Source organism: Synchiropus splendidus, chromosome 10 (assembly GCF_027744825.2).
Source record: "Synchiropus splendidus isolate RoL2022-P1 chromosome 10, RoL_Sspl_1.0, whole genome shotgun sequence".
NCBI classification, from domain to species: Eukaryota; Metazoa; Chordata; class Actinopteri; order Syngnathiformes; family Callionymidae; genus Synchiropus; species Synchiropus splendidus.
Genome location: NC_071343.1, coordinates 47966 through 75434, shown reverse-complemented (window position 1 = coordinate 75434; position 27469 = coordinate 47966). Strand labels below are relative to the sequence as shown.

The 27469-nt window shown below is 52.8% G+C and overlaps 2 protein-coding genes and 1 non-coding gene across 3 annotated transcripts in view; 1 reads left to right on the top strand and 2 right to left on the bottom strand.

Moving 5' to 3' along the window:
- Positions 1 to 30: 30 nt before the first annotated feature.
- Positions 31 to 27398, top strand: clasp1a (cytoplasmic linker associated protein 1a). The gene is made up of 40 exons (XM_053876325.1): positions 31 to 170; positions 908 to 1368; positions 7181 to 7259; positions 7399 to 7502; positions 7769 to 7860; positions 7931 to 8011; positions 8074 to 8166; positions 8239 to 8309; positions 11236 to 11376; positions 11443 to 11516; positions 11773 to 11865; positions 11930 to 12075; positions 12314 to 12449; positions 12772 to 12842; positions 12913 to 12972; positions 13530 to 13607; positions 13698 to 13865; positions 13969 to 14015; positions 14081 to 14251; positions 14776 to 14883; positions 15367 to 15393; positions 15846 to 16004; positions 16790 to 16894; positions 17271 to 17333; positions 17659 to 17762; positions 18602 to 18846; positions 18988 to 19051; positions 19427 to 19429; positions 19506 to 19669; positions 20012 to 20090; positions 20145 to 20288; positions 21246 to 21395; positions 21473 to 21579; positions 22844 to 22994; positions 23105 to 23351; positions 23905 to 24095; positions 24171 to 24299; positions 24357 to 24563; positions 25770 to 25886; positions 25954 to 27398. The coding sequence occupies exons 2-40, from the start codon at positions 1174 to 1176 to the stop codon at positions 26038 to 26040; spliced, it is 4551 nt and encodes a 1516-aa protein (XP_053732300.1). The 5' UTR covers positions 31 to 170; positions 908 to 1173; the 3' UTR covers positions 26041 to 27398.
- Positions 6282 to 6416, bottom strand: LOC128766523 (U4atac minor spliceosomal RNA). The gene has a single exon (XR_008416019.1). It is a non-coding gene; the product is annotated as a U4atac minor spliceosomal RNA (small nuclear RNA).
- si:ch211-140m22.7 (uncharacterized protein LOC570370 homolog) overlaps positions 24785 to 27469 on the bottom strand; it is a 6854-nt gene continuing 4169 nt past the window's right edge. Inside the window, exon 6 of the mRNA XM_053876279.1 lies at positions 24785 to 27465. Coding sequence (XP_053732254.1) covers positions 27434 to 27465 — 32 coding nt within the window. The 3' untranslated portion in view covers positions 24785 to 27433. The remainder of the gene's footprint in view (positions 27466 to 27469) is intronic.

The following is a 27469-nucleotide window of genomic DNA, read 5'->3' as shown; positions in this document are numbered from 1 at the left end:
GTCATCGCCGCTGCCTGTGCGCATGCGTGTGACGGCCCATTCTTGTCCCCCAGACAGCGGTCCGGGCGGAGAGAGACTCGGGCCGACTGCAGCAGGCCGCACTCCGGACATCGGCACCTCATACCCGGAGCTGGCTGTGCAGCACGTCCGTCGCTTTCTGTCGGGTCATGGTAGGTACGGAAGCCGACACCCTCGCGCTGGCTGCCCGCTGCTTTTGTGTCCGTTTTGAGGCCGGCTGCGGCTCCAGGAGCAGCTGCCCGGCTCCTACTGACCCGCGGAGAAGATGGAAGCGCTGTTCTGGCCATAGCTGCTGCTTCCAGCCTGTGGACACTGGGGGGGGAGCTGTGTGTGAAGGCTAGCTAAAGCTAACGTGCCACAAAAGGTGTGTGTGTGTGCGCCGTGTAAACAGAAGAGCTCAGGGCCGCGAGCGTCACGCTGTTCTAATCGTAAACAAAGCGCTTGTTGAGGAACCGAGCCACTATTCCACGTTACAAAGGCAAGAGTTGGTGCTGGGTTTGGACCGTGTAGCCCAGTGATGGGAGGGGCCCGACCTTTGACCAGCCTGACCACTGCGACCCGAGTGTGGACCGTCGGTGTCGATGACGTCACGGGTGGTTTGCTGCGTCGGTGCCCATCCGGCCCTCCTGCTCCTCTCAGGGGTACTGAGACTGACAGGGCTTCAGTGGGACTCGCGACTCTCAGAGGAAAACTGCTGAATGAATGATTCGACCTGTCACACATCTCTTGTGTTGCATGTTAAGTTGGTGGTTGGTTGGTTTGAGGCGTGTGCTCCTGAGCGACTTAACAACGCTGGCCTTCACTGACTTGCTGATGGCTCCGGGCGTCACACCTGGACCATGGTCTCCTCTGGACTGGCTGCAACTCTTTTGTTCTTCTCTGTCTGCAGGGCTCTGCAGGTCAGACCCCAAGACAACACCTGGGCCAGTGATCCACCAGCTCGTCGGGAGAAGACCCCCTACGCCAGTCAACCACATGGTGCACTGCTGCCGGCCGCTCTCCCTGGCTCCGACCCTGGTGCTGGCTGGCTCAGGCTGGTGAGCTGCCATTGTGCTCGGTCCCTTCCGGCCAGCCGCCCCTGCTGGCTGCTGCACAGGATTACACAGCAAGGTCTTGCAGGTGGCCCTTTCAGTGGACTCGGCCCCAGACGGGTAGATGGAGCCCAACATGGAGGCCTGTCTGACACAGGTCCTGCAGAAGGACCTGGGTCGACGGCTGCAAGTGGGTCAGGAAATCATTGATTACATCCTGGACAAGGACAAGTCTCACGATCTGGAGCAGGACCAGACGGTCCTGGACAAGATGGTGGACGGCATCGCCACCTCCTGGGTCAACTCCAGCAACTTTAAGGTGTGTGTGCACACGTCATCCTTGTTTCCCTCCTCAGCTGCTCTCTCACTCTGCTTCTGCTCATGTGTGCTCCACCTGTGAAGAACATGAGGCCGCTACAGAATTGATGTGTCGACACACTGCCGGATCGACTTCAGGGCACTGACCAGCGACTCTGCTCTGGTTTCTAGTCCCGGTCTTTGTTGCTTGTGCTTGGTGCTTGCATTTGTTGCTTTACGGAAGGATCAAGATTCCAGCAGCTGTGTTTGCAAGGCAGCATGTTGCTCCCGCAGGCTGAAACTCGCCACAGCTCCACAGAAGGAATCTTCTCCTTTGTGGGCATCCCTCCCCCACCTCCCACCAGGGCCTCCTCCATCGGAGACGGCTCTCTTTTTTTCATCCGATCTCTTCCGTCCCTTGGACTAGAGCTTGGGTGCAGGGCCTGGTCTGGCCACCTGATCCTTGACCTCTCCTGACCACCAGGTGCTGATCGCCGTCATGTGGTTAGCAGAGCAGAAGGGACTGTGACTGGCTTTCACACATTTGGGCACGTAGACAAGATTGGTGTCCAAGAAGTCAGACGTTGTTGTCACCCCTTTCTCTCTGGGCTCTGTGTGACCGTCAGACTGAGGGTCAGTCACATGACTTGGAGGCTCTGAGGAGGTGTTATAATGACCCCTCCTCCTCCCTCAAATATTCCCGTCTGACTTTCTTCAGTCTAATCCTGTGGGCGCCCCGTCGACAAGCAGCATCGCCACATCTGAGCAAGCTGAGCTGCTGCGTTGAAGTCTGTTCTAGTCACTACGTTCCACACCCGTTCATTCCATCTGAGCGACATCTGTGGGCGTATGAAGGTCCCCCGGTCGAGGGGACGAGGGCGCCTGTAGTGACTCTCTCATCATCGGAAGGGGAGCCTCACCCTCTGGTGACGGCCATGCAGTCAGACAGGAAGTGACAGAGCACTGCTTCAGCGCGTCGCGACAGCAGCACATGCTGGGGCTTCTCTCCGTCCGGGGACATTGTGGAGGCACGGTCTAAATGGTGACAGTGGAAAACAGGAAAACGTGGAGCGGCAGACATGGCAAAGACAGAATGAGACGGTGATGATGCCCAGAGGAACAGTTTCGCCAGTGAGTCAGAGCTGTGAAAGTCATGTCATTCACGACGGCCACTGCCTGGTGACATCATACTCTACGCATTTACTTTGGGTCACGCTGAAGTTTGCCTTCATCTTCCACGGTTTTCAAGCTGCAACGTTTGGAAAAGGTTATATGGAAGTGGACCATTTCACAATCAGAAAAACTTTAATCATCCCCGAGGGGCAACTAAGGTGCAACAGCTGAGCAGCATGGCAAGTCATTCATAGTCATAAAATAAATAAAATAAAGTGTGAAGTGACTGAGTGAGGGAGTTAAAATTATGATTAGAAATAGCAGCAGGACAGGTAGCAGCAAGCGAGGGGGGGGGGGCATGTGTCTGCGGCTGGAGTGGCTTTGAGGACAAAGGTGGCTCTCCTCCTCTCAGTCCTGCAGGTTGCAGAAACTGACCGTGGTGTGCTCATTTGTTCGTGTCTTCATCTGCTCACGTTGTAGCTATGATTGTCTGTTCTGCTGAGTCAGCGGAGTGCTCACAGGAGCGAGTGAGTGCAGCTGATGCGCTCCATCATGGACCTGTAGGTGAACGTGCTGCGGGTCTCTGATGTTGTTGAAGTTATTCCTGGTCATAAATGACTGCAACAAACCTATTTCTAACATGCCACTGGTCATCGTGTGGACACGCTGGTGTCAATCCGTCTAAGATGCGAGCTCCGGTGGACGACTCCGTGACCACATTAGGAGGATGTCACAGTCAGGACTAGGATCTGTATATTTCCCTGCTTGAGTGTGAACAGAAGCTACTCTCAGGTGGCCACATTCCTCCAGGCTCCAGGACTCATGACTCTGGTCACAGTAGATCTGCTTGTTACTGCCATGTTTGGGTTGGTCGAAGCTCCTGATGCCAGAGAGGACGGAGGTCCCGGCCCTGGTGCCCCTCTCTTAGCTGTTAAGCAGGAAGACTGCAGCTGTAATTGTGTGGCTGTTTTGGCCCAAGTCCGGTCCGACCGCCCCACGGTGCAGCTGTCAGGCTGGTTTGTCATCATCAGTTAGGTGAGCAGCTGAGTACCCGCTGACACCTACAGTAGTTGCTGCAGGAGTCGGTGTGAACAACGAAAATCAAGATTGTAATAGACTATTTTCTAGAATAGAGGTCTTCTGTAGCTATGGTTAAGGCGAAGAATGAAGTGCACCATCAGAGCCTCTTGTTTGTTTTTATTCCGCACACTTCAAGTGGGTGTGTGTGTGTGTGTGCGCACAACTGCTCATCATGCTCTCTGTGTACGGCGTCATGTCACGCTGACGCTTCCCAGTCAAGAGTTCCATTATTAGAGTCAGGAAGTCTGTCCTCAGTGTTCAGCTCATATTTGCACTGTGGAAAACACTGATGCTGCGTGTCTGAGGATGGACGTGAGAGGACGCTCTCAGACCGGGTGAAAAAGTACTTCAATGTACCTGTCCTGCCAAATTGCAGTGCAATGGTTGGTGGATTACAGCGGCGGACTTCTCAAGGCCTGGGTTGTAAACAAATGCACACGGTGGTGGGGTGTTGGCAAAACAGCCGGAGTGATCAGACGAGCAGTCATCCTTTACATGATCGAACCGTGCACTTCAGGTAGGTCGCTTTATTGTCTGCTATGCTACAGCACAAGACATTTAGCATGGATGAAATATCTGACGGCATGACATAAAAATCAACAGACAGGAACAAATAATAATACGAGGCAGCAAGATCATCATCACATCAGTGGGGATGACTCTTCATGACTGTGAACCGCGCTTTAGTTGGCTAGTGTTATTGCCAGTTAGCCTCATGCTCCCCAGTTTCTCCTTCACCTTCTGCGTTCCTGGCTTAGGCTTCTCTTGTCTCGCTCTCCCGCCTCCACAATGATGGACGTGTCCGTCTTGTTCTTGTTCATTGATGAAAACGTGAGTGAAATTCCATTGACTTATTGTCTCGTCTTCGTCAGTTGCTGCCAACCATGATGGAAATCTTTCATCAGGAAATGAACCCTGTCACACTGAGACGCTGCTACTGTGTTGTCTCTTCTTCTCTGGACACCATCAGGTCAACGAGTTTAGTGGTGCCCTGCCCATGAAGGTGGACACCCAGCTTCTGTGATCAGGCCACTTGTGGGCGCCGCCTCAGCTCCTGCTTAAAGAGCCAGACTGTGTCGAGGCTCGGAATCATGCTAGTTGAAGAAGGCTCTGTTCAGGGAGCCGCTGTGTTCAGAACGGGGATGAGAAGAGGCAGGCCCAGTTGGCATGAAGGGATCTGAAAGACTCTCATAGAGCCATAGAAGCCATGACTCCCTGCTGTTTATAGTCCTGTGCTCAGGGCTAACTGGGCCCACGTCACCGTGTCTTGTGCTTCCTGTCTGCTGCTTGCCGTCTTGTCCTCCGGGACAACCCTCACGTCTTCGTGTCTTCACAGATGATGTTCCAACTGCAACGGAGGAACTGAGCTGTGGTCACTTCTGAACATAAAGTTAAAATACAGACCAGCTGTTATCTGGCTCAACTTGTCAGTTATGTGAATTGGCCAAAAAGCACGAGGAGAAACAGCGTCTGCCCTCCAGCGTCAGGATGAGGATGATGATGCCTGCTACTGTTGTGCAGGACCACTGGTTCACTGAAGAATGTTGATGAGCTGCAGGATGTCAGTGTTCCTATAGCTCTACAGTGCGTCCTCCCTCATATCTGCGTGGTTTGTGAGGTGAGACGGAGCGAAGGTGTTGACCAGAGCGGAGAGAACTGGGAAAACCCGACCAGTACTGGAGGGACGCTGCGTGCAGAATGGAATGCACCTTGCGTAAGATAACTACCAACAACTAACAATTGCACAGCCGCTCAGATGTCTACGACCTTTGACCCTGGCAATGACGCTATCAGAGAACAGAGAGGGGAATGTTGCACTGGCACAGTGACCCTGAGTGGTTGTTATCTGTCACATTTGTGCTAATGTGAGGACACAACACTGTCTCTCACATGCTGCGAAGCCTCGCTTGACCACCTCACAGACTTGCTCCTCTTTATTTATGTGTACTTGGGGTTTCAGCTGACTGACACTTATGTACTGTAAATACCACCCATGCCAGGACTGACATGTTTGTAAGGGAGTTTTAGCGTCAGATTCTTTCTGCCAAACACTTCGGATTTCCCAAAGCTGAGGCATGTCCCAATGTACAGGAAGTCCATTCCACATTTTGCAGTGAGCTGATGAGATAGAAGACGTCTAATCTAAAACCATGAAGCTCGGACTCGGCTCATGGATCAGTCACCTGGGTTGGGGGACTTTCTTCATCGACGCATGTGACACAGTTCTCATGTGATGGGCTCAGACTGCTGCTAAGGTTGGGTTGGGTCTGCGCTTGTCTTTTGGTTAGCAGCAGTCGTGTTTGTTGGAGTCTGACTGTGGTGGATGGGATCAGTTTCCAAAAAAGAGTCCATCAAGTTGAGTGGATGGCGGAAGGTTTCCAGCTCTAGCTGCAGGCTGTCAGTCCTGGGCATGTTCACCCGAGGAGACTGGGCCCCGGTCCTGTCCTATCCAGTGTCAGCCAGTTGCAAAGTTTGGATGGCTTCAGACAGACTGTGATGTTTGAGGTTATGTGATGTTTCTGTGGTGACGCCAAACACAAGGGTCACGAGCATGTTAGAGCAGAGCGGGTGGATGTGATTGGGACCTGTGGCGCAGAGAAGCGGAATGTGAATCATTTCATGCAGGTAGCGTGGTTTAACATGCGTCTGGTGGCGGAGCTCTCTCCGCGGTGCAGTTCGGCAGACAGCCAGGAGATGGCGGTGTGGTATATAGTCAGTGGCTGTTCACAATTAGTCGAATGAGGGTCCAAAAATTGCACCGGGTCTAACGGGATGTGTGATTCTCGCTAGTCGGTGCTGAGTGTTGCTCTGGTGTTGGCAGGGCTGCTCTCGCTATACGCTCATTGAGCCGCTCTCTCACCCCGAGACAAGGATAGTTGAGGAATGACGTCATCAGCCCGGCTTCAATGTACGGAAACCCGCTGCTCAGTGATGGTGACGGTGCCTCGCCACGCAGCATGGCGTGATCTGTGTCTCCCAAAACTGTCAGTCAGCTCAGTGGTGTGGACGCGATCCTCCGACTTCGACACTCTCAGCCCTGAGACGCTGAACCTTGTTGTACCCAAAATGCACCGGGGCACACGAGCTGCAACGTCGGAGCTACACGCATGCGCGTGTTACGGCGCCATCTCCTGGCAAACTAAGAAATTGCCCTTACTGTCACAAACAATTGAACCGAAGGCGTTTCCGCAAGTAAAAAGATGGGCTTTAAATGTCTCACCCGAACAGCTGGAAACTGGGTTGAGACCAGACGTGAGGCGGATATCATTCAGAGGCACAGTTATGAATGATATGCCATATGCTGCAGTGTGTGGACAAGATGGACGGAAAGAGACTCGCTGTGCCAAGTGCAGTAGCCATGGATATTTGCAACTAGTTCTATGCACATTAATTCCAGCCTGACCTTGTGACTGATATATTTATTGATATAGATGTGACTACTAATGAATGTTGAATGTGTTTTTTCATCTTTTGGCATTTCCCTTCGTCAGCCTCCTGCACCTTTACCCTCTTCATCTCTTCGTCTATCGCGTTTAGCCTGGTACTTCCATTCCCAACGTGTTCCTTATCGCTCCCCTCCATGAGTTTGAACCATTTCAATCCTCCTTCAGAGCTTCGTTCCTCTTCTCTCCGTCTGCTAGGTGGCGCTGCTTGGTTTGGACCTGCTGTCTGCTCTGGTGACCCGGCAGCAGGAGAGATTCAGGACTCAGGTGGGAACAGGTGAGACCAAACACAGCGTAACCTAGTGACGCGTCCCTCTGCCAGTGGAGTGACATGATGATCCGGTGACTCGGTCACTGGTGGTCAGTGTGGTGCCTCTGCACCTGTTTGTTGATCACTTCTGTCCCTGTGTCCCCAGTTCTGCCCAGTCTCATCGACAGGCTGGGAGACGCCAAAGACCAGGTGAGAGAGCAGGACCAGGCTCTGCTGATGAAGATCATGGAGCAGTCGGCCACGCCACAGGTAACCGCACACACTCAGAAGGGAAGAAAAGAAAAGAAGACCTCTGCGTTAGTCAGTGTATCCCTGGCACCGATGCCTCACCGAGGCACTTTTCATTCAACATCAGAATGTGAGAGACCATGAGGTAGCTGTGTCTTCATGAGGTGACATCTCACTGACCTGCTGATCTCATGTGCTGATCTCACGGCCCATCGCACCCAGTGTGGTGTGATGAGAACAGATTGTAGTTGTTGTCAGAAAGAGTTCTCAGTTGGTCTGTGTTGCAGTACGTGTGGGACCGGATGCTTGGCGGCTTCAAACACAAGAACAACCGGACCAGAGAGGGAGTGTGTCAGTGTCTGGTGGCTACGCTCAGCACGTGAGTCTCGGCTGCTGCTAATGTTGGACTCGCGCCTGGCTTCTCATGTCTTCCCCTGGTGCTGCTGCAGGTACGGAGCTCAGGGTCTGACCCTCAGCAAGATCGTCCCTCACATCTGCAACCTCCTGGGGGATCCCACCAGTCAGGTGAGGTCTCTAGGCTGCGACACGTGCCTCTACATTCAGCACGCCTGCATGCTGGTCCTCAGGTGAGAGACGGTGCCATGAGCTGCCTGGTGGAGATCTACCGACACGTGGGTGAGAGGGTTAGAATGGACCTGAGCAAGAAAGGTCTCCCTCAGTCCCGGTAAGAAGGCTGTCTTCACCTGCATGGGTCACCTGACTGGGACTTCTTAGTTTGAGTGGTCTTTGTCCGCAGGCTGAACGTAATCTTTGCCAAGTTTGATGAGGTCCAGCGAGCGGGAAACATGATCCCTTCCTCCGGTTCTGGTGAGTCCCAGCCAGTTCTGCTGGACTGGTTCAGTTTTGTGGTTTGCCTACAGAGAACTACATTGTTACAAAGAACAGAAATGCTTCTGAAAAGTGTGATGGTGGTTTCTGAATGTTTCCTGGTCTGGAATCTGGTCTGATAACATCTGACTGGTACTTTTATACGCTTCATCATGATGTAGGAAGGAGGGAGGAAACATCCTCTGATGTTGCATAAAATGCCAGTTGGTCAGTCGCATCCTATCCTTGGTTCCTTTCTGACCGCTGTCCCCTCTGTGTTTTCTCATCCTTTCTGACTCCTCAACATCCACTTTGTTTAAACAACATCATGGTTATGGACAAATGAAGGATCTTTGGCTTTGACCAGACAAGGGTCAAGTGAGGCCCGGGGCCACGTGCGAGCCTTCATGATAGATAGATAGATACTTTATTAATCTTCCCAAATTCACGTGGCCCTTGTAAGGTCAGAGCTTTGTGTTCACCAATTACTGTATTACTATTTGAATCGATTTCTTTTCCACTCAATCCCCCCATTAAAACCATTGACATTTTTTGTCTGAGTGAAGCTCATTGTAGCATCATTTATTTCCCCCCTAAGTAAACAATTAAAATACTATTTGTTATACAGTGCCTTTGTGTCATATTTAAATCGGTTACCTGGAGTGGTGTTAAGCACTAATTACACTTCGTCCTATTTGTCTCCTTTTTTTGACCTTTAACTTAAGACCTGAAAAACGAAGATGTCTAGTGGCTTGACAGCTCCTGGCCTGCCCACCCCTGGCTTAGACTCCATTGTTTGCCTTATGGTGTTGTCATTTTAAGCGCTGCTGAGACAGTTGGGGATGAGCAGGTTCCTCTTGTGTTTGTGAGCAGAACGGTGTGGGACGTGAGCGCCGCAGCGGCTGGACACAGGCGGCGGCATAGTGTGCAGATCATGAGTTGTTGTGTTCAGCCAAATGTGCGACGACGTCCTGGATGTCAGAAGAATGTTGGGATTGTGTGTCGCAGCAATACCAGGGAGAGATGGAGCAGTGGGGGGTGGAGGAGAGGGAGGGAGAGGGAGTGCAGAACAAAACAAAGCAGCCATTTCTGTGGCAGAGCTGTGAGGTCAGCACAGAGAAGCGGAGTCAGCTGAGCCGCCTTAGCAACCGCAGCAGCTCTGCAGCATGACGGTCCGGTAAGACCCACGTCTGGTTCTGATCTACTGTTATTTAGTGCAGCTAGTTCACTCCCTTTGAATGGTGGGGGCGGATGTCCCCTGTCACTATTCAAAGTGGTGGAGTGACCCAAGTGGAGCCAGATCTCTGTCAGCAGCCTGCAGGTCAGCAGTGTCCTCATTCTGTTGGTTACAGTTAGCAACTAGTGCGATGCTGCTGTGCAGTGATCCCACTGTGCTCGGGCGACTCAGTCCTTGCCTCTGGTGTTCACAGGTCTAACCACTTTGTATTGATTCATGAAGCAGCTGCGTTAAACGTTCCAGTCAGTTACAGTTGTGTTTAAAGCAGGACGGGGTCTTTCGCGCCAAGCTGGGCTTCCTCCTCATCCATGATAGTTAGTGACCCGCCGCCTGTTTAGTGGTCTGGTCAGCGAGGAGACACTGTTGAACGTGCAGTTCAGTCTTGCTGCTGCCTTCTACCTGGCTGTGTGATCAGAGGTTTGGCAACAGAAGTCGTAGTTGTCTTGCTCTCCCAGCAGCTGTGTGTGCATTTGGCTCACATGCACGTGAGCTTGCTTGTGTGATACACCTTTCTGCTTGAGCCTGGGTGTGCACATGCGTGAATGAGGGAAGATGGTGAAGGAGTGGGAAGAAAATACAGACGAGGAAGGAATATTCCTGGAGACAAAGCAGAGTAAGCACTTGAATCTCAGCCATGTGTTTGTCTGACTTTTATTGTTGGAGCAGGAGCGGAGTGAGTGTTGTCACACTCATGTCTGTAGTAATATAATATGTCTGAATGAAACGATACAAAAACATCTGTTCAATGAGTCTGCTGCTTGGTGCGCCTTTCTCCCATTGATAATTCTGATCTGTGACTTGTCCTGCAGGGATGTTTATCCTGGTCAGGTGGGTTGTTCCTCAGTCCAACGGAGCAGGAGTCAGAACAGAGTCACCCGGCAAACACAAAGTCTTTGAAGGATGAGGTTCGACAGTGGACTGTGACCGTCCACCGTGCACTGCTCTGCAGCTGCCCTTGTCTGCTGGTAGCAGTAAGGTTGCAAGGTTAGATGCGGAAGACCCGGATCACTGAGCGATCTCAGTAGCATCTGGGTTGCTGCTGAGCCTCATCAATGGGAACGCGGTGGTGGTAATGTGAGAGGCGGAGCGAGTGAAGTGCCTGTGATGTGGACTCACATGGATCATGTTGTTGGTCGATGAAAGTCTCACGGCATGTGAGGTGACGTCGTCCGGAGGTGTGAGTCCGGACTCTCAGCGGAACCAGAACTCTGGTCCCAGCGATTGGTTCTGTAACATGCCTCCAGCTGAAGCACACTTCATGGGCTCAGAACCTCCACCTTTGCCTCTCTGAACGGCGGATCTGGGGAAGGCCAAGCCAGGCAGCCTGTGCAGCGGCTCCTCTGAGACGGCAGACTTGTCTTGGCCTCTGCCTCCTGCAACTCGGATCATTTCAGAACTCCAGTAATCTCATGGCCGCAGAAATGCTTGGGGTCTAAAGCTACTGGGTCACTCTGACACCTGCTGGTTGTGTGTGGCAGTCTACATCACCTGCTGCGTTTCACTGATGATCAGATATGACCATTGCTCGCCGGTGCGCAGAACTCACCTGGATCATCATCATCCTGGATGGATCCTGTGTGTGCGTGTGAAACTTGTGTTTAACAGTTGGCCTTCCGATATGTCAGAACACAAAATGCAGCCGGCCACGCAGGGCAGAGCTGAGTCATCTGTGTGTCTCTTCTTCCACAGATAAGAACTACGACGATGAAGATTCTGTGGACGGCGGCCGCTCTTCTTCCTCTTCCTCCACCAAGGTGGCCCCTAGTGGGAGAAGAACTGTCATGAGTTCAGTGCGAAGACCAAGTGCGGCCACGACTGCCAAGGCCTCAGGTACAGAACTGGTCACAGAGTCGTCCTCCGGCTGCAAAAGCACCACTTATCACATGTTTTCTGCAGGTAAAGAAGCCGGCGCAGGCGCCGTCGACGAAGAAGACTTCATTAGAGCCTTTGAAGACGTCCCCTCTGTGCAGGTCTGTGGACAGAGAACAAGTTTCTCAGTGTTGTGTTGGTCTGCAGCTGATGGCGTAGGATAGTCGACGAGTCACAGCTCACAAAAAATGTGCTTTGCTTTGGAACAAGGACACGGATGTGGCAGAATTGTTCTAGCTCCTGCGTGTGCAGAAAAGAGAGCGACTCATGACTCACGACTCTGCCAGCTACTGATTTACCAGTCCATTACAGTGGACTAGTCCTGGCTGTCTCTTATGGGTCCACCTGCATCTCCAGATCTACTCCAACAGAGAGCTGGAGGAGCAGCTGACGAAGATCAGAGAAGTTCTGTCCGATGATAAACATGACTGGGAACACCGGGTCACTGCGGTACGTGGTCCTTGGCATCATTCACAAGTCGGCAGCTAGAAACTCTGGTTTGTTCTTCCCGCAGCTGAAGAAGGTCCGGTCGCTGATGTTGGCCGGAGCTGCAGACTATGAAGGCTTCTCTCAGCAGTTGCGTCTCCTGGAGGCTCCACTCAAACTGTCAGCCAAGGACCTGCGGTCCCAGGTGGTCCGGGAGGCCTGCATCACCCTGGGGTGAGACCCACACACACGGCGGATGATACCTGTACACTGAGCTCACACACACACAGAGGTCACTCATGATGATACAGAAGGTTCTGACCAGCAGCAAAGAGGTGAATCAAGAAGTTCCACTGAACTCTCGCCCCTCTTTCTTCTCAGCGTCCCGTCACCACAAACTGTTCATTTGTGTCGCGGATCTTAGAGGATCCCGTCCATCGCTGTCCAACTCATCTCGCTCTCCATCTTGCAGACATCTCTCGTCCGTCCTTGCCAACAAGTTCGACCATGGAGCAGAAAGTGTCATGCCCATCCTGCTCAACCTGGTGCCCAACAGTGCCAAAGTCATGGCCACGTCTGGGATGGCCGCCATCCGCCTGATTCTCAGGGTCAGTCACGAGCCGCCGGCTGGACCACTGACCTGCTGGGAGGAGGCGGGTCATGTGACTAGCAGGGTTTTGAATTTGATGATGGTTTCTCTCTGTTTTTCCCACATTCACAAATTCTTATTCAGTGCTGAGTCTGGTTTCAACAGATGAGTTGTCTCTCTGACGACAAGTGTTGGAGCAGTAGGACAGAGGAGTTTAGTTGGAACGCTTGAAACCAAATGTTGTTGTTGTAATGGAGAAGACTAAGTATTGTGGATGTCGTCTTCAATGTGACGCACATGCTACCAGGAACACCTGTGTCTGAACCCATGTCCTCCTGCAGCACACACACTACCCCCGCCTGATCCCCATCATCACCAGTAACTGCACGTCCAAGTCCGTGGCAGTCCGCCGGTAAGAAGCTGTGCACTTTAGAACCAGCCGTGGAGCTTTCCTCTCATGCTGGTGTTGGTCCTGGTTGCAGGCGCTGTTATGAATTCTTGGACTTGATGTTGCAGGAGTGGCAAACGAGCACTCTGGAAAGGTGAGTAGAAATTGTGTAGTGACTTCCTGTTGATCCTGGCTACCACTGAACCAGTCTGCTTGGACCTGATCCTGTCGATCCAAAGCTGTGTTCTGGTGCACGAGTGAACGCATGAATGGAGATGCATTTGCTTTCTTGTGATTTTGGGGAACATTTCAACTTTGTTTTCTATTTGATGCCTTGTCTTAGCTACTGTCCGATTGGCTGCTAAATCCGACATGTAAACATAAAACCAATTAGGACCCTTGGAAGCAAGTGCAAGGCAGGTGAAAGTTCACCCAAGGTGCCCAAAAAGTACAATTACACCAACAGACAGTTCTGCACACACTGCTCCCAGCTGGCCAGACTAAGTACTGCAACAGTAACCTTTAGCATGAGGTGCGACACAGCAGCGAATTCAGTCTGGCTCTGGTCTAGTAGCTTGTATGTCTGGCAGAGTGAAGAACGGATCTTCCTCCTCTTCGAGCTGGCGTTCCGCTCTTACTAGTGTCAGTTGGCTTGGCCAGACACTTCATGACTCCTCCTCCCCCTCTCCTTCACCAACTCTTCTCCTGTAGACACGTGGCCGTCCTGACTGAGACCATCAAGAAAGGAATCCATGATGCCGACTCGGAGGCCCGCTCCATCGCCAGAAAGTGAGTGCTAAGATTCGGATTGCTTTATGACTCTCATGAGAAAAGTGGACAGGAGAGACTCCTGGTAATTCCTCTGTGGCGTGTCTGCAGGTGCTACTGGGGCTTTCATGGCCACTACAGTCGGGAAGCAGAGCATCTGTTCCAGGCCCTGGAGTCCACCTACCAGAAGGCTCTGCAGTCTCACCTGAAGGGCTCTGACAGTGTGGTGTCTCTGCCGCAGTCCGACCGCTCGTCTTCGTCCTCGCAGGAGAGCCTCAAGTGAGAACCTGGACCTCAGGTCTTCATTTGATGGTTGACTGGTCACTGAGGAAGTGACGCAGTCCGTTGGGATGAATGTGTGACTCTCATCTTTTTCCCGCAGCCGACCACTGTCTGTCAAGAGTGTCATTGCTGGAAGCTCCACCAGAAGTGGGTCCAGGTTGTGCTGCTGGTCCTGATTCCCTGGGCACTAAGGTGCGATCTCTGGTCCTCAGGTAAACTGGCGAGCAGCAGGACCACAGCGGTGCCCGGGTCCCTCCAGCGCTCTCGCAGTGATATTGATGTGAACGCCGCCTCTAGTGCCAAGTCTCGTCTGAGCACAGCGCCCGCCTCCTCGCCGTTCAGCTCGGCCGCTGCCCTTCCGCCGGGCTCCTACTCCTCCCTTGGTAGGTCGAGCACGGTGCACGCGCTTCCCCCTCGCTCTCTTTCTCCTCACCCCTCTCAGGCAGAGTGATGAATCGGTGTTGCCTTTTGTCAGCAATGAACCCGTTCGTTTGTGTGGAGACGAAATTATTACTAGTCACTGACTCCCTTTATGATGGATGCACGGGAGAGAGAGGGCCGTCCTGCCCAGAGCCCCCCAAGTCTCACTCACGCCGTCTAACATGTCCTCTGCCTCTCCCCCCACTCACTGCTGCGCCGCCTCCACTCATGCCCACAAGATGGCAGCACTGCCAAAAGTGATGGTAAGGTGTGCTGTGTGTCAGGTGGTTTCCTCCTCCTTGTCCCCCTGTCCCATTGTCTGCATGGACAAGTTGTCATGAGTATTTGACACGTCACCATGGAAGCGTCCACAACTGTACTGTTGACGGCTTGTGAGCTTGTCTTCATCAGCTCATCTTCCATCAGCTCGTCCTCTGGCCACAGCGCCTGGCTGACACAAGCTGCACCCACTTTTCCTTCCCTCCAGGTCGAGTTCGCTCCAGACGAACCAGCTCAGGCAGTGTGGGCGGAGCCAGTGCATCTGTGGTGGACAGCAGAGGGCGCAGCCGAGCTAAGGTGGTGTCGCAGTCACAGCGTAAGTATCTGCACACGCTCCTTGAGATTGTTGGTCAATTCTGCGGTTGTTTTCAACTGGCGGTGACGTTGAACTTGAGTAGTCCCTCAGGTACAGCCTTGTCAGACGCACTGACACACACACACACTCCGGCTGATCATGAAGTGACCTTCATCTGGTGCATTTGCTGCGTCTGTCGCCCCAACAGTCAGGAGGGGTTCCTTGTCACGAAAGTGACATGACCTCCATGGCTTTATATAGGCTTAAGATGGATGGGGATATCTGTCTGTCTGTTTGTCCGTCCGTCTGTCTGTAATCTGTCTATCTATCTGATCCTGAAACAATTCCACCATAAAATGACGACTGTGTGTGTTGCTTGTCTGGGTGTGTGAAGTTACAATGTGAAGTAGTGGCATGTGTGTGTCACTCGGCCGCATGTTCCTGGATACAAGCATAACCCCTGTGTCTCATTCTCGCCTGTCGGCCGCTCACTTCATCTCCCAGGATCCAGATCTGCCAATCCCATCAGTGGTAAGGCCTCAGCTTCATCCAGAGTCTCACACCATAAGTCCCAGCATGTGGTCTGTGTCACACCTCCTGGTGCACGTTTGTTCCACAGAGGAACCGTCATTGGTGTTTTTGGAGGCTCTCTCAGGGTCTGTCTTTCCCTGTTGTCTGAATCCAGCTGACGGAAACTTGGTCTCTCTCAGCTACTCGTCTGAGTTGGGAACGTGATACAGAATATCAAAAGAGAAGTGTGCTCATGTCGTAGTGACGACACGTTTGAAGGCAGAAGCCAGTCTCAATGCATAGCAGTCGAGTCGCTGCAGCGCAAAGTGAAGCCCTTAACTTGACCGAGTCCACAGGGAAGCAGAGGTTTCTTCTTCAGCTGGACTCAGTAGCAACACAACTGTCACTCATTTCCCCTCTCCTCTTCCTCTTCATCCTCTTCCTCTGCAACCGATCCTGTCTGCTCTCTGCAGCTGGAAGTCGCTCCAGTTCTCCCGGAAAGCTGCTGACCAGTTATGGGCGGATCCCTCGCAGCACTGCGCCCTCATCCGGCACGTCGGGAGAGCGACGCAGCAGGATCCCACGCAGCCAAGGATGCAGCAGAGAGACCAGCCCTAGTAGGATGGGTCTGGGTAAGAGCCCTCCTTTCCTTCCTCCACAGACACTCACGTGATTAGCGTCAGGTCACTCTAAATTGGGACCTGTAGACTGTGCGCAACACGCACATACAGTGTGTGTGTGTGTGTATATATATACATGCAGAGGATCCCTGGAGAGTTTCTCCACACGGGATCACATGTGGTGCCGACAGATCAGCATCGATTTGCCCCCCTTGGTTTGCACATGGAGTCTGGCGTGGCGTCTGCAGCACAGCAGCCAACTGATTTGAACTCCTGGTTCTGCCTGCCTGCTGACCTGAAAATTTTCATTGGATCACTTAACACTACGCTGTTTCGCAGCTGATACTTCTGTGAAGGGCTGCTGAGAGTGGTGCAGTGCTGACACGCCGTGCTCACGGTCAATCGATTTCCACTGTCCTGGAGCCTTGGCCTGTTGGTCTGGCCGAAAAAACACGTCCCCCACAGGCACACCCCCAGGGATAGCATCTGGCTCCTCCACATTTAAAGATCATCCAGAAAATACCAGCATTCTGGAATACTGACTGACTCTTGGGATATGTGACCCTCAGCTCTGTGGAGTTCTGTTGGCTCTGCGGTAGCATCATTCTCACTCTCAGTGAATGCACTATGAAAACTAAATCAAGCTCCGTCTCTCTCACATCCCTCCTGTCTCCCCCTCTGCATCCCTCCTCACCCTCCCACCACAAATGGTACTGACACTCCCACCTAACTTGTCCTGACAGCCAGCCTGTGTGGTAAAGCTCTTGTTCCTGCTGCTCTTCCCTACCGCACGCTAGCCCGGAGCCGCATCCCCCGACCCAGCATGAGTCAGGGCTGCAGTCGTGACACCAGTCGCGAGAGTAGCCGTGACACCAGCCCCGCCCGTGGCTTCACACCTCTAGGTGAGTACCAGCCCAGCTGCTCCTCTGCTCTACGTCTGTAGCTACCGCCATCTCAGGTGTGACTGTCGGGATGTCAGCTCTGATCATGTGACAGGAGGAGGATAAGGTGGCGCTGCCCCACACACAAACACAGTTCACTCAGTCCTGGAGAGCTGTCATCCCCGTGGTCCTCTAGGGTTCATGTCACTGGCAGCTGACCTGGTTCCTCTGAGGACTTCCAGAACATGAGTGGTGCAGACCCAGACTCACACCAGAGTCCTAGTTCTGACAAAAAGACCATTCATCCATTTCCACTTGTGTGTCACTAATTACTACACCCTGATGTCGGCCACCTACCCAACCCCCCCCACACCCCCACCCCCATTCACCCCCGCAGCCTCCCGACGTCACTCTCGATCCACGAGCGCTCTGTCCGCCGCCGACCCTCACGGCCAGTCAGGTGATCAGCATGTCCAGACACCCTCTTTTAGTTTTCTGTGTGCATGCTTCAGTGGCGCCCCTGTAGGCCCACCGTGGCTTCTTCTTCAGTTGAGTGCTGTCTGGAGGTAAGACAGGTACCCCTCTTCAGTTCGTCGTCGTTCTCCATCACATCCTTCTTCAGTTGGTTTTCCCAGGTCTTTAGTCTTCTCTAGTCGCTTTAGTTCGAAGTTCATTTTTGTTTATCGTCCCCACCTTCCTTTTTTTTTCACGATGGGATGTGGCATGAAAGATGTCCCTGTCTGGCATCTTATCAACCTTCACTTCTCATCTCTTCTCTCCTACAGACCGCTATGGTTTGCTACACCAGGCAAGAATCTCTGCCTCTGTCAACGCCATGAGAGTTCTGAACACTGGGACAGAGGTGGAGGCCGCTGTTGCAGACGCTCTGGTGAGTCGACCTTGTTTGGACTCCCTGGCTCGGTAGCTGGAGTGGTGTGAGGCTGAGGGCAAGTAGGCAGGTGGCTGAACCGAGTCGGTCAGCCAAGTTAGGGTTTGGTCAGAGCAGTGTGGCTCCCGTCCAGCGGTGTGAAAGCACTGCAGCCTGCAGTGGTCAGTAGCCGTTACCAGTGGTGGACCGTGGTCATTATGGTTTGCATGGTTCAGTGACGAGACACGGTGAGGCCCCCGAGCTGCTCTCTGGTCCAGTTTCATGGTTGAGGATCACGATGGACTGATTATGTGGGGACGTTAATTCGGAAGTCTTCCTCCTCTCAACATCTCCCTCTCTGCTTTTCTCCTCCTCCCCTTTTCTCCTCTCTGTCATTCTTCCTTCTCCTTTCTACTTTCCCACCACTTTCTCTCCCCTCCACCTCCTTCCCATTGTCTCTCTCTCTTTCCTCTTCCTCCCATCTCCCCTCATCCCTATTGTCGCTCCTGCTCCTCCTCTCCCCTCTTCTCTTCTTCTCGGCCTCCTCCTGTGGTGGTTTAGCTGTTAGGAGACTCCAGGAACAAGGTGATGTTCTTTTCCTCTCCTGCATTTGTGAGTCCATCTTGGCTTGTTCTTCCAGCCCCCATCGACCTCCCAACTCTGTTGACTGCATGCCAACATTTTTGTTTCTCATTGTGAATTTGTTCCAGATGCTTTTTCTTCTTGTTGTTGTTTTTTTTTGTGTCCGTTGAATGCCTGTTGCCCCCAATCATCGACTCCTCGAAGGACCTTTAGACTTGCTGTTTGTGAGTCATCTGTCCCTCCAACCTCCAGTCCTCACGTCTCCCCTCCACCTGCAGAGGAAGCCACTGCGGCGGCGCTACGAGTCACCAGGCATGTACTCGGATGACGATGCCAACAGCGACGCGTCCAGCGCCTGCTCCGAGAGATCGTACGGCTCCCGTAATGGCGGCATCCCACACTACCTGCGTCAGACGGAAGATGTGGCCGAGGTCCTGAACCATTGTGCCAGTTCCAACTGGTCTGAGAGGAAGGAGGGGCTGCTGGGTCTGCAGAACCTCCTAAAGAGCCAGAGGATTCTCAGGTGAGAGGATGTCTTCCGTTTGCCATATGGGCTGATGATGCGCGTGTTGTGGACCTGTTGCCGGGTTTCTCCAGCATGGACCTGAGGAGAGAAGTGAAGAGGTAGTGACGCCAGAACCAAAACATGTTGATTTGTTTGCAGTCGAGTGGAGCTGAAACGTCTTTGTGAGATTTTCACCAGAATGTTTGCAGACCCGCACAGCAAGGTACAGATGACGCACGCACGCACGCACGCACGCTCGCATGTTGGTGTCTCTATCCTCGTGGGGACCTCTCCTGGCCATCACCCTTTCCCCCGCCTCTCCCCCTAAACCTAACCATCCAAAAGACATGGCTCGCCTGAACCAGGACTCTGGACCAGGCTGCGACCCACTTATGTAATATGAATATTATAATTGGGTTGTAATATAAATATCTTCATTTTGACATCTTCATCCTCATGGTCCCCACAAAGTCCTCACAAGAGGTGTTTAGTCAAGAATTGGTCCCCACAAGTGAGGATAAACCAGGTCCCCTCACACTATGTGAACTAACTGTGTCTCTTTTGCTGCCTGACTCGGTGGCGGTGGATCCATTGCCAGAGAGTAAGTGTCTCCATCCCTCTGGATCTTCCCTCGAGCCGACGGGACTTCTGAGCTCTCTGTCCATGTCCCCTCCCAGGTGTTCAGCATGTTCTTGGAGACTCTGGTGGACTTTGTGACGGTGCACCGGGATGACTTGCAGGACTGGCTCTTTGTGCTGCTCACCCAGCTGCTGAAGAAGATGGGTGCTGACCTGTTGGGCTCAGTCCAGGCCAAAGTCCAGAAGGCCCTGGATGTCACCAGGTGAGAGCACGTCTTTGGACGAAGGCCAATTACATTTGATAGACGACAGCTGTTATCTAAGATCATCGTCCAGTGAAGTTGGTGATCCATCAACTGAGTCTTCTCCATGTCAGTCAGACCGGTTTCATTTTGTTCAGTGCATTCCTGAGTGATGCCTCTTGTGGTGGCTCAGCTGCTCTGACACTGAGTGCTTCTAGTGATTATGAACAAGAAAAATAGCTGAACAAAGCCAACGGCATCGAGGAGTAAGAGAAATACAATCCAAACGTTAACTCCTATTTGAAAACTACAGTGCTGTTGTGGGTCATGTGACTCAGACTGACGCGGTCTCACCTCATGCAGAGATTCATTCCCCTTCGACCAGCAGTTCAACATCCTGATGCGCTTCATCGTGGACCAGACGCAAACGCCCAACCTCAAGGTAAACAAGCAAACCGACCAGTGTCTGGCGTCCACTCACTCGTGTCCTTTGCAGGTCAAAGTCGCCATCTTGAAATACATTGAGTCGCTGGCGCGGCAAATGGACCCGACTGACTTTGTCAACTCCAGTGAAACGCGACTGGCCGTGTCCCGCATCATCACATGGACCACCGAACCCAAAAGCTCTGACGTCAGAAAGGTGAGGTGCTCAGGAGCGTGTCACGCTGCAGATGCGGAGAGCTGGTGAGTCGTCGCTGTTGCACATGCGTCACTCTGAGAGCGACAAGTGTTCAAACGGCTATCAAAGGTTCGGCTGACGAGGTCTGACTCGATTTACGAGAGACAAGTGTGGAGGTCGGTTTTGGATCCGCCGCCTTGCAGGAGTCAGTCCTTCATTTATGTTGCAGCGCAGGACTAACTCAGCCCTGTGTCCACTGTGCCTCAGAGCCTTCAAAGCTGGCTGAGCGAGGAACTGGCCGGCAGGTTCGCCGGGGACGACAGGTGCAAGCAGGTAGACTGTCCGGCTGCCCGGGGTCGAACCGTCTGGACTGTGATGTCACTCACCTGTAACTTGGTGTGCCTGCTCGTGCTGTTGCTGCTTCTTTCTGCATGTTCCTGCAGGTGGCACTCTCTCTTCACCTTGCTCAGGAGACCCACTAGTGGGCAGTGAGAGCGAGAGGGGGTGGCTCAGATGGAGGTCAGACCCTGGGATGATGAGGGGGCCCTGGGAAGTGTGTTGTCCTGACTTAGAACTCCTGTGTTGAGTGATCCTCCTCCGGCTGAGGTAGCTCTCTTCCGCTGCTGGAGATGAACAAAGCTCACAGAGGAACACCTGTGGGCTGGTGCTTCTGTCAAGTTCCTGCATGTTGACTGCCTCACTGACTTTCTGGTCCTGATCCTTGGATGTGCCACTGAAGTGATGAAACGTCCAGACTGAGGAGCTTCTGGTGCTCATGACTAATACACGCTCACGCCTTGACAGTAACTCCTTTGAGCGATTCCATTCATGACAGTCTGCTCTTGAGAAGGTCTTCCTCACAGGTGGAGAGAAGCCTAGTCTGACTCATTGACCATCTAACTCACAGTCACGAACCCAGGTAGTTGTTCGTCATGGCCTGATCTCCGTGCCAACATCTTCCCCCTCGGTGACCCGCAGGCTGCCCAGGTGGTTCTGATCTCGCTGTTCGAGCTCAACACGCCAGAGTTCACCATGCTGCTGGGAGCGCTGCCCAAGACCTTTCAGGATGGCGCCACCAAGCTGTTGCACAACCACCTGAAGAACTCCAGCAACAGCAGCAGTGCTGTGGTGAGTGCAGGAGGTCCACTGTGACTTGCTGTCGTGGCGACTGTTGAACTGCTCCTCCTCTTTTCCTCTCTCACCAGGGTTCCCCCAGCAACACTTTGGGCCGGGCGGCGCCACGTCACACCCCCAGCAGAACCAGCCCGCTCACCTCCCCAACCAACTGCTCGCATGGAGGTCTATCTCCCAGGTAATGGACCAGCAGCCTCTTCAGCTGGAGAGATTGCCACTGTATTCTGTGACCGCTCGTAGTGAGGCTGTGTGGATCAGGCTAAAATGAAGAAGGAACAGGTTTCTCACTGTTCATTTCCTCACCTGACTAGTGTGTAGTCTCTGTGTACTGTTGTGTGAAACCTGCACTGCAAGCATTCTCTCTCCTGTGCGTAGCTCCGCTGCCCAATTGGCTCGGTGCATGCGCACATTTTGACCAAGAGTGTCTTTAAGAGGAATCGGCTCTTAAACATCAGCCGGCTCCACTTCAATTAGCTGCTCCTCTATTTGCTGTTCGGCCCATTGTGTATGTAGCACCGTCAGAAGCCCTGTAGTCCGGAAATTGCCGTCATTTATATTCAATTCAGGATGAATTTTTGTTTGCGCAGCTAGATATTTTTGTGCGCGTGCTCGCTGCTTAGAGGAAACATTGGTGGCAGACGTGCACTAATCTGTAGTGCGGCAGTATTGTGGTGAGGTGGTGACACTAGGGGGACAGCCGAGGCAGGTGGAGCAGCGACATCACAGGTCGGTTGAGAACAGGAACTGATTCGATGCGTGGAGCAGTGGCGGTTGGTCAGTAGGGTGCTTCCGCACTACTATGGAAGACATTCGAAAATGACAATAGTATTCTGAACTATCTGCTGGTGCTTTTAGAGACCCAATAAAAAAATCAAATATCATAAGTTGCTCCGTGTCTCGCATCAGTGACACAAAAATCTTGTCAAAGCTCTGTATGTAGACGCAATAGTGAAGTGAACAGGATAAAGTTGGGGCGCGCTGGACCCCTGCCCCAACAGAGAGGGATCGACGCATCACTGTCTGATCAACAGGCCGAGTCGCCACAACCAAAAACAATTGTTGATCAGATGGACTTTGTTGGATCGCTGTGAGCCAACAGACCTTAGTTATGGACATCAAGACACCAACTCCAGGTGCTGTTAAATAGTGTGTGAACACTAAACGTATTCATTCTCAATGGATGTTTTTCTAAAATGCAAAGGACTTTAGTGTCCGACTGCCATTTGAATGTGAGCGTTCGCCCTGGTGTTGTATTCTGTATTATAGCTGGAGATGTTCCAGTTCCGAACACTCATTGTAACATCAGTTCAGATATGAAACTGATATATGTGTTGAGATGTCCCCCCCCCCCCCCCTTCGACCTTGACTCGAGCTGCGCAGAAGCGCCAGAAGCCCTTCAAGGCCTCCTCTTTGACCCATCCACCACTGTGACTGTGTCTCAGCAGCATGACGGAATACGACACGGAGAACATGAACTCAGAGGACATCTACAGCTCACTGCGCGGCGTCACCGAGGCCATCCAGAGCTTCAGCTACCGCAGCCAGGAGGACCTGAACGAGTCAGGCAGGCAGGACGGCAAGCGGGACGACGGAGTGAGTATCATCTCCTCTGGTGTCCTCCTGTGATGGAGTGATGAAGGTCCTCATGGGCAGCTTCTGTGAGGTGAACAGTGAAAGGCTTAGTCCATCTCTGCTTCTTCCAGGCTGGCAGGGACGGCCTGCCCTCCGCTCCCGGCTCTGACGCCCGCTTGGCTCTGGATGTAGTGGAAGGTGGTCGCACGGTGCTGGACAACAAGACCTCGCTGTTGAACATGCCCTCGCCGCGCTCCTTCTCCGGGCCGCGGGGGCGAGAGTTCGCTCCGTACGGGTTTGGGGAAACCATCTGCAGCTATGACAAGAGCGCCCTGAAGGAGGCGGTGTTCGACGATGACGTGGAGCAGTTCCGTGACTGTGAGTGGCCCTTGCGAGCTCCGCCCACGATACGGATGTACCTGAGCCCCACGGGTGATGACATCATGATTATCATCTCCAAGTTAAGGAGCACTGACATGGCAGTTAGTTGCTGGTCGCCTCAGTTGTGTGGACAAGCGGCTTCATTCATTCGTCCCGTCATGTGACATCAGTAGTCCAGCTTCAGTTGTCATCAGATGTTCTGCACCCGCCTCCTTCTCATCTGCCGCTCTCCATCTCCTCCCCTGTTTCTCCTCTTCATCTTGGCCTCCTCTCCCCCCTCCTCCTTACTCCACACCTTCTCTCCAGGCCGTCGTCAGGACAGTGGGGAGAACAAGATTGGGCCCCCTAAAGCTTTTGCTGGTAATGTCTTCCCCACAAGCCTGGCTACATCTCCATCAGCCAGTAATTCATTCACTCCATCACAGTTTCACAAGATTCACCTCCAATGACCTTTGACCTTCTGTGGCCCTTGCGTTCATTGACCTCTGACCCCAGTTGATGGCAAATGTCCCATGACCCTGCATTGACCCGTGTCTCTGGTTCTGGTCAGTTGGTCCCGACCACTCGGACCTGGTGGCCGAACTCCTGAAAGAGCTGTCCAATCACAACGAGCGGTGTGAGGAGCGCAAGGTGGCACTGGTGGAGCTGCTGAAGGTGACTCGCGAGGACAATGTGGCGGTGTGGGACGAGCACTTCAAGACTGTCCTGCTGCTGCTACTGGAGACTCTGGGAGACAAAGACGTGAGTGAGGCTTGGCGTGGTGACACCCCTCCACCCCCCCGCCTTCTTCTGCTCACGAGTGTCTGGCTCCCGCAGCACACCATCCGCTCTCTGGCGCTGCGGGTTCTGAAGGAGATCCTGAGGAACCAGCCGGCCCGCTTCAAGAACTACGCTGAGCTAACCATCATGAAGACGCTGGAGGCCCATAAGGACTCCCACAAAGAGGTACAGCCCGACTGGCCCGGGCCCCAGATCAGAGACTGACCCGCTTTGCGTGCGCAGGTGGTCCGGGCAGCGGAGGAGGCGGCGGCCACGCTGGCCGCATCTATCCACCCAGAGCAATGCATCAAAGTCCTGTGCCCCATTGTTCAGACCGCGGACTACCCCATCAACCTGGCCGCCATCAAGATGCAGACCAAAGTCATCGAACGCATCAGCAAAGAGTCCATCCTGCAGCTGCTGCCTGACATCATCCCGGGTCTGCTGCAGGTGCGCGAGCCTCTCCCTCTACTCATGTTAGAAGTAGTGTTGTCGCCGACCTGCCGCTTCCATTAGGACCAGCCGAGGCCGACAGAGAAAGCTGCCATAATTGGTGAGCGTAGTTCACAAAAGAAGGGAGTCGGTGCAGGTTTTTGCTGCAACTGATCAGGAGGAAAGCCAGACACCAGTGTAGGAATATACACCTTTAATGTGTCTTCCGCGTGTTCGTTCACTCGTGAGAATGACTACCAAAAACCTGCAACTTTAGATCCAAAAGAATTTATTCCCTGACAGAGGAGACCATCTCTGGCCCTGACCCTTTTATGACACATTTCACTTCATCTTGGGGTGTAGTCTCCACTGTTTGGTCCTGGGCTCTTTGGGTCCTAGTTGCCATGGCGCCACATTCCTGATCTGGTTTCGACACCCCTTGGTTTGGAGTGACGTTGATGAATCCTCTTGTTGTTGCCCATTTCCTGGCCTTTTTTGGGTGGAAAGCTGTAAACAGATGATCCGGTCCTGTCCTCTGACTGGCTCGTCCCATCTATGCCTGGCTCCATCATTCCTCCTCCTGACCCATCGCTGTGCCAGAGGTTCCTTATCTTCCACATTCCTTCACTTGGGGGAAGGCAGATGTTTGTCCCCACAAACTCAGGCTCAACTCAAGCTGTTTGGACCAGTTCTGGGTTAGATGTCTCCTGGGTTCCTCCATGGTCCTGGACCAGGTGGTTCCTGCCTTTCATGACTCACTCTTCCATCCAGGCATCTGTCCCCACTATCCTGATCACACACACCTCTCATACTGGATCAAACTGAGGTGACCTCACCCCTGATCACTGCGTCTGTTCAATTCAGTCTTTCATTAGACAAAGCATTTATACAATAGCAGATACTTGATGAATATGATCATAAGTAAAATATCATAATTCCCACACCAGTCAGGCGTTTGAAGACCGCCGCTCCTCATCTCATCGGCAGCTGATTGGTTCAGCAGTGTGTGCCTGCACCACTGCGGCTCCTGATATACACCGTCTTGCTATGTCTCTGTCTCAACCTCCAAATGTCTTGGTCTCGACCTCCAAATGTCTAGGTCTTGAGCTCCAAGTGTCTTAATCTACAGTAGTCTCGGTCTCTATATGTTCCAGTCTGCATTCTGACTCGGCTGGTGTGGTGGCGACCACAACACTAGTTAGAAGTGCTTGTTTGTGTCTGCAGGGCTACGACAACACGGAGAGCAGTGTTCGCAAGGCCAGCGTCTTCTGTCTGGTGGCCATCTACTCGGTCATCGGCGAGGAGCTCAAACCTCACTTGGCCCAGCTGACCGGGAGCAAGGTTCTGACCTTTCATGAGCTGTTGCATTGCGATGTCCCAGGAGTCAGTGAGTGTTGTGTGCTTGCAGATGAAGCTCCTGAACTTGTACATCAAGCGTGCTCAGACCACCAACAGCAACAGCAGCAGCTCCTCCGACGTGTCCTCACACAGCTAAACAGCAGTTCATCTGGCGCCATCAGTGGAGGACTTTGTCCAATCGGAGAGGAGAAGACATCTGATGCCAGCGCAGACCAACACTGCGGCTCATCTGACGCAATTCTATCCAAATTTGTTTTCTGACCTCCTGGAGGGGGTCAGCCGGTGCGGCCACATCGTCCTAGATCCCGAGCATGCTCAGCACAACGTCCTCTCCCGGAGACAGAAGTCCCACCGCTTCCTGTCCTGCAGGACACATGCCACTTCTTGTTGCCGGCGCCATGCGGAGGTCATGCGACCTTGTTAGTGGAGAGATGATGGCCTCATGAAGTGGAAAGCTTTGGTTGTTCACTCGACAACGCGGCAGAATCTATCGCCTCCTGCTGCCGGTGGTGCTCCAGCATGGAGCTGTTGAAGTCTCAGGGGGCGAATTATTTACATCCTTGTGTCTTAAAAATGTAACTGATGCACTGCTGACTGCGGCTGCTGACTCTGCTTTGCTCACACTAGCATCAGGCCTTATTCACATTCAGAGCGTCGCGATGTACAGCACTGTCCAACACCAACCTCGGCTCCCCCGGCTAAGTTGCTACAAACGCTCGTATGTTTGTTTACTTTGCGTGTTGAGTGAAGAAGCTGTCCGTTTGCACATCGGCATGTGGCTCCAAGCTGCGCTCGCCGCTGCGTCCGTTCACGTGAGCGGTGGCGAGGGCAGCTCACAGCACAACAATGAAAAGCAGTTTGTTCTCTTAGAGCTGTCCAGCAGATAACAGCTAGGATGAGCCTCTCTGCCAGACCTCTTCACCACCACTTACATTTTAAAGTCACAATTTCTTCTTTGTCTTTTAACTTTGCTGAGAGAAATGCAATGGCAAGCGTGTCATTTATCCGCTCCAAGGTTTCGACGTCAAGAGTAGGGAGCCGTTTCAGCAGATCGCCACCAGTCCCTTGGAGCGGCTGATGATTTCATGAATGTACAAATGTGTTGTTCAGCGCTTGATCTTTTAGAGGAGTTTCGGTACGGAAGGTTGCCCCCGAGTTTCCTGCCGGAAGCTTCCGGTGGTGAACAAAGCTGCATGTGTGCTCAGTCAGACTTGTATTTATACTTTTGTCCCCTCTGGAAGTGTACAGACCTTTCGTTATTAACTTCACCCGTGATCGCATCCATGTAAACAAACGGTTTGCTCTGGAAATAAATCCAAATGACTCTCGGTGACAACCGCACTCAAGCTTCGCCGGTTTGTTGTTAGCATTTTAGCTTCTGCCAGCGCGAAGCTAGCACAGGCGCTACACAGCGTCACGAGCAAATGAACTGCTCAACATTTTATTTCCCTTTTCAATAGCAGCTAATTCAGCTTCACAGATCGCAGACGAGCAGTCAGAGGTGAAAGGCAGGAGACAGGTGGGTCGGCTCACTTCTGAGAGACGTCGTCAAACTTCGGCTCTGA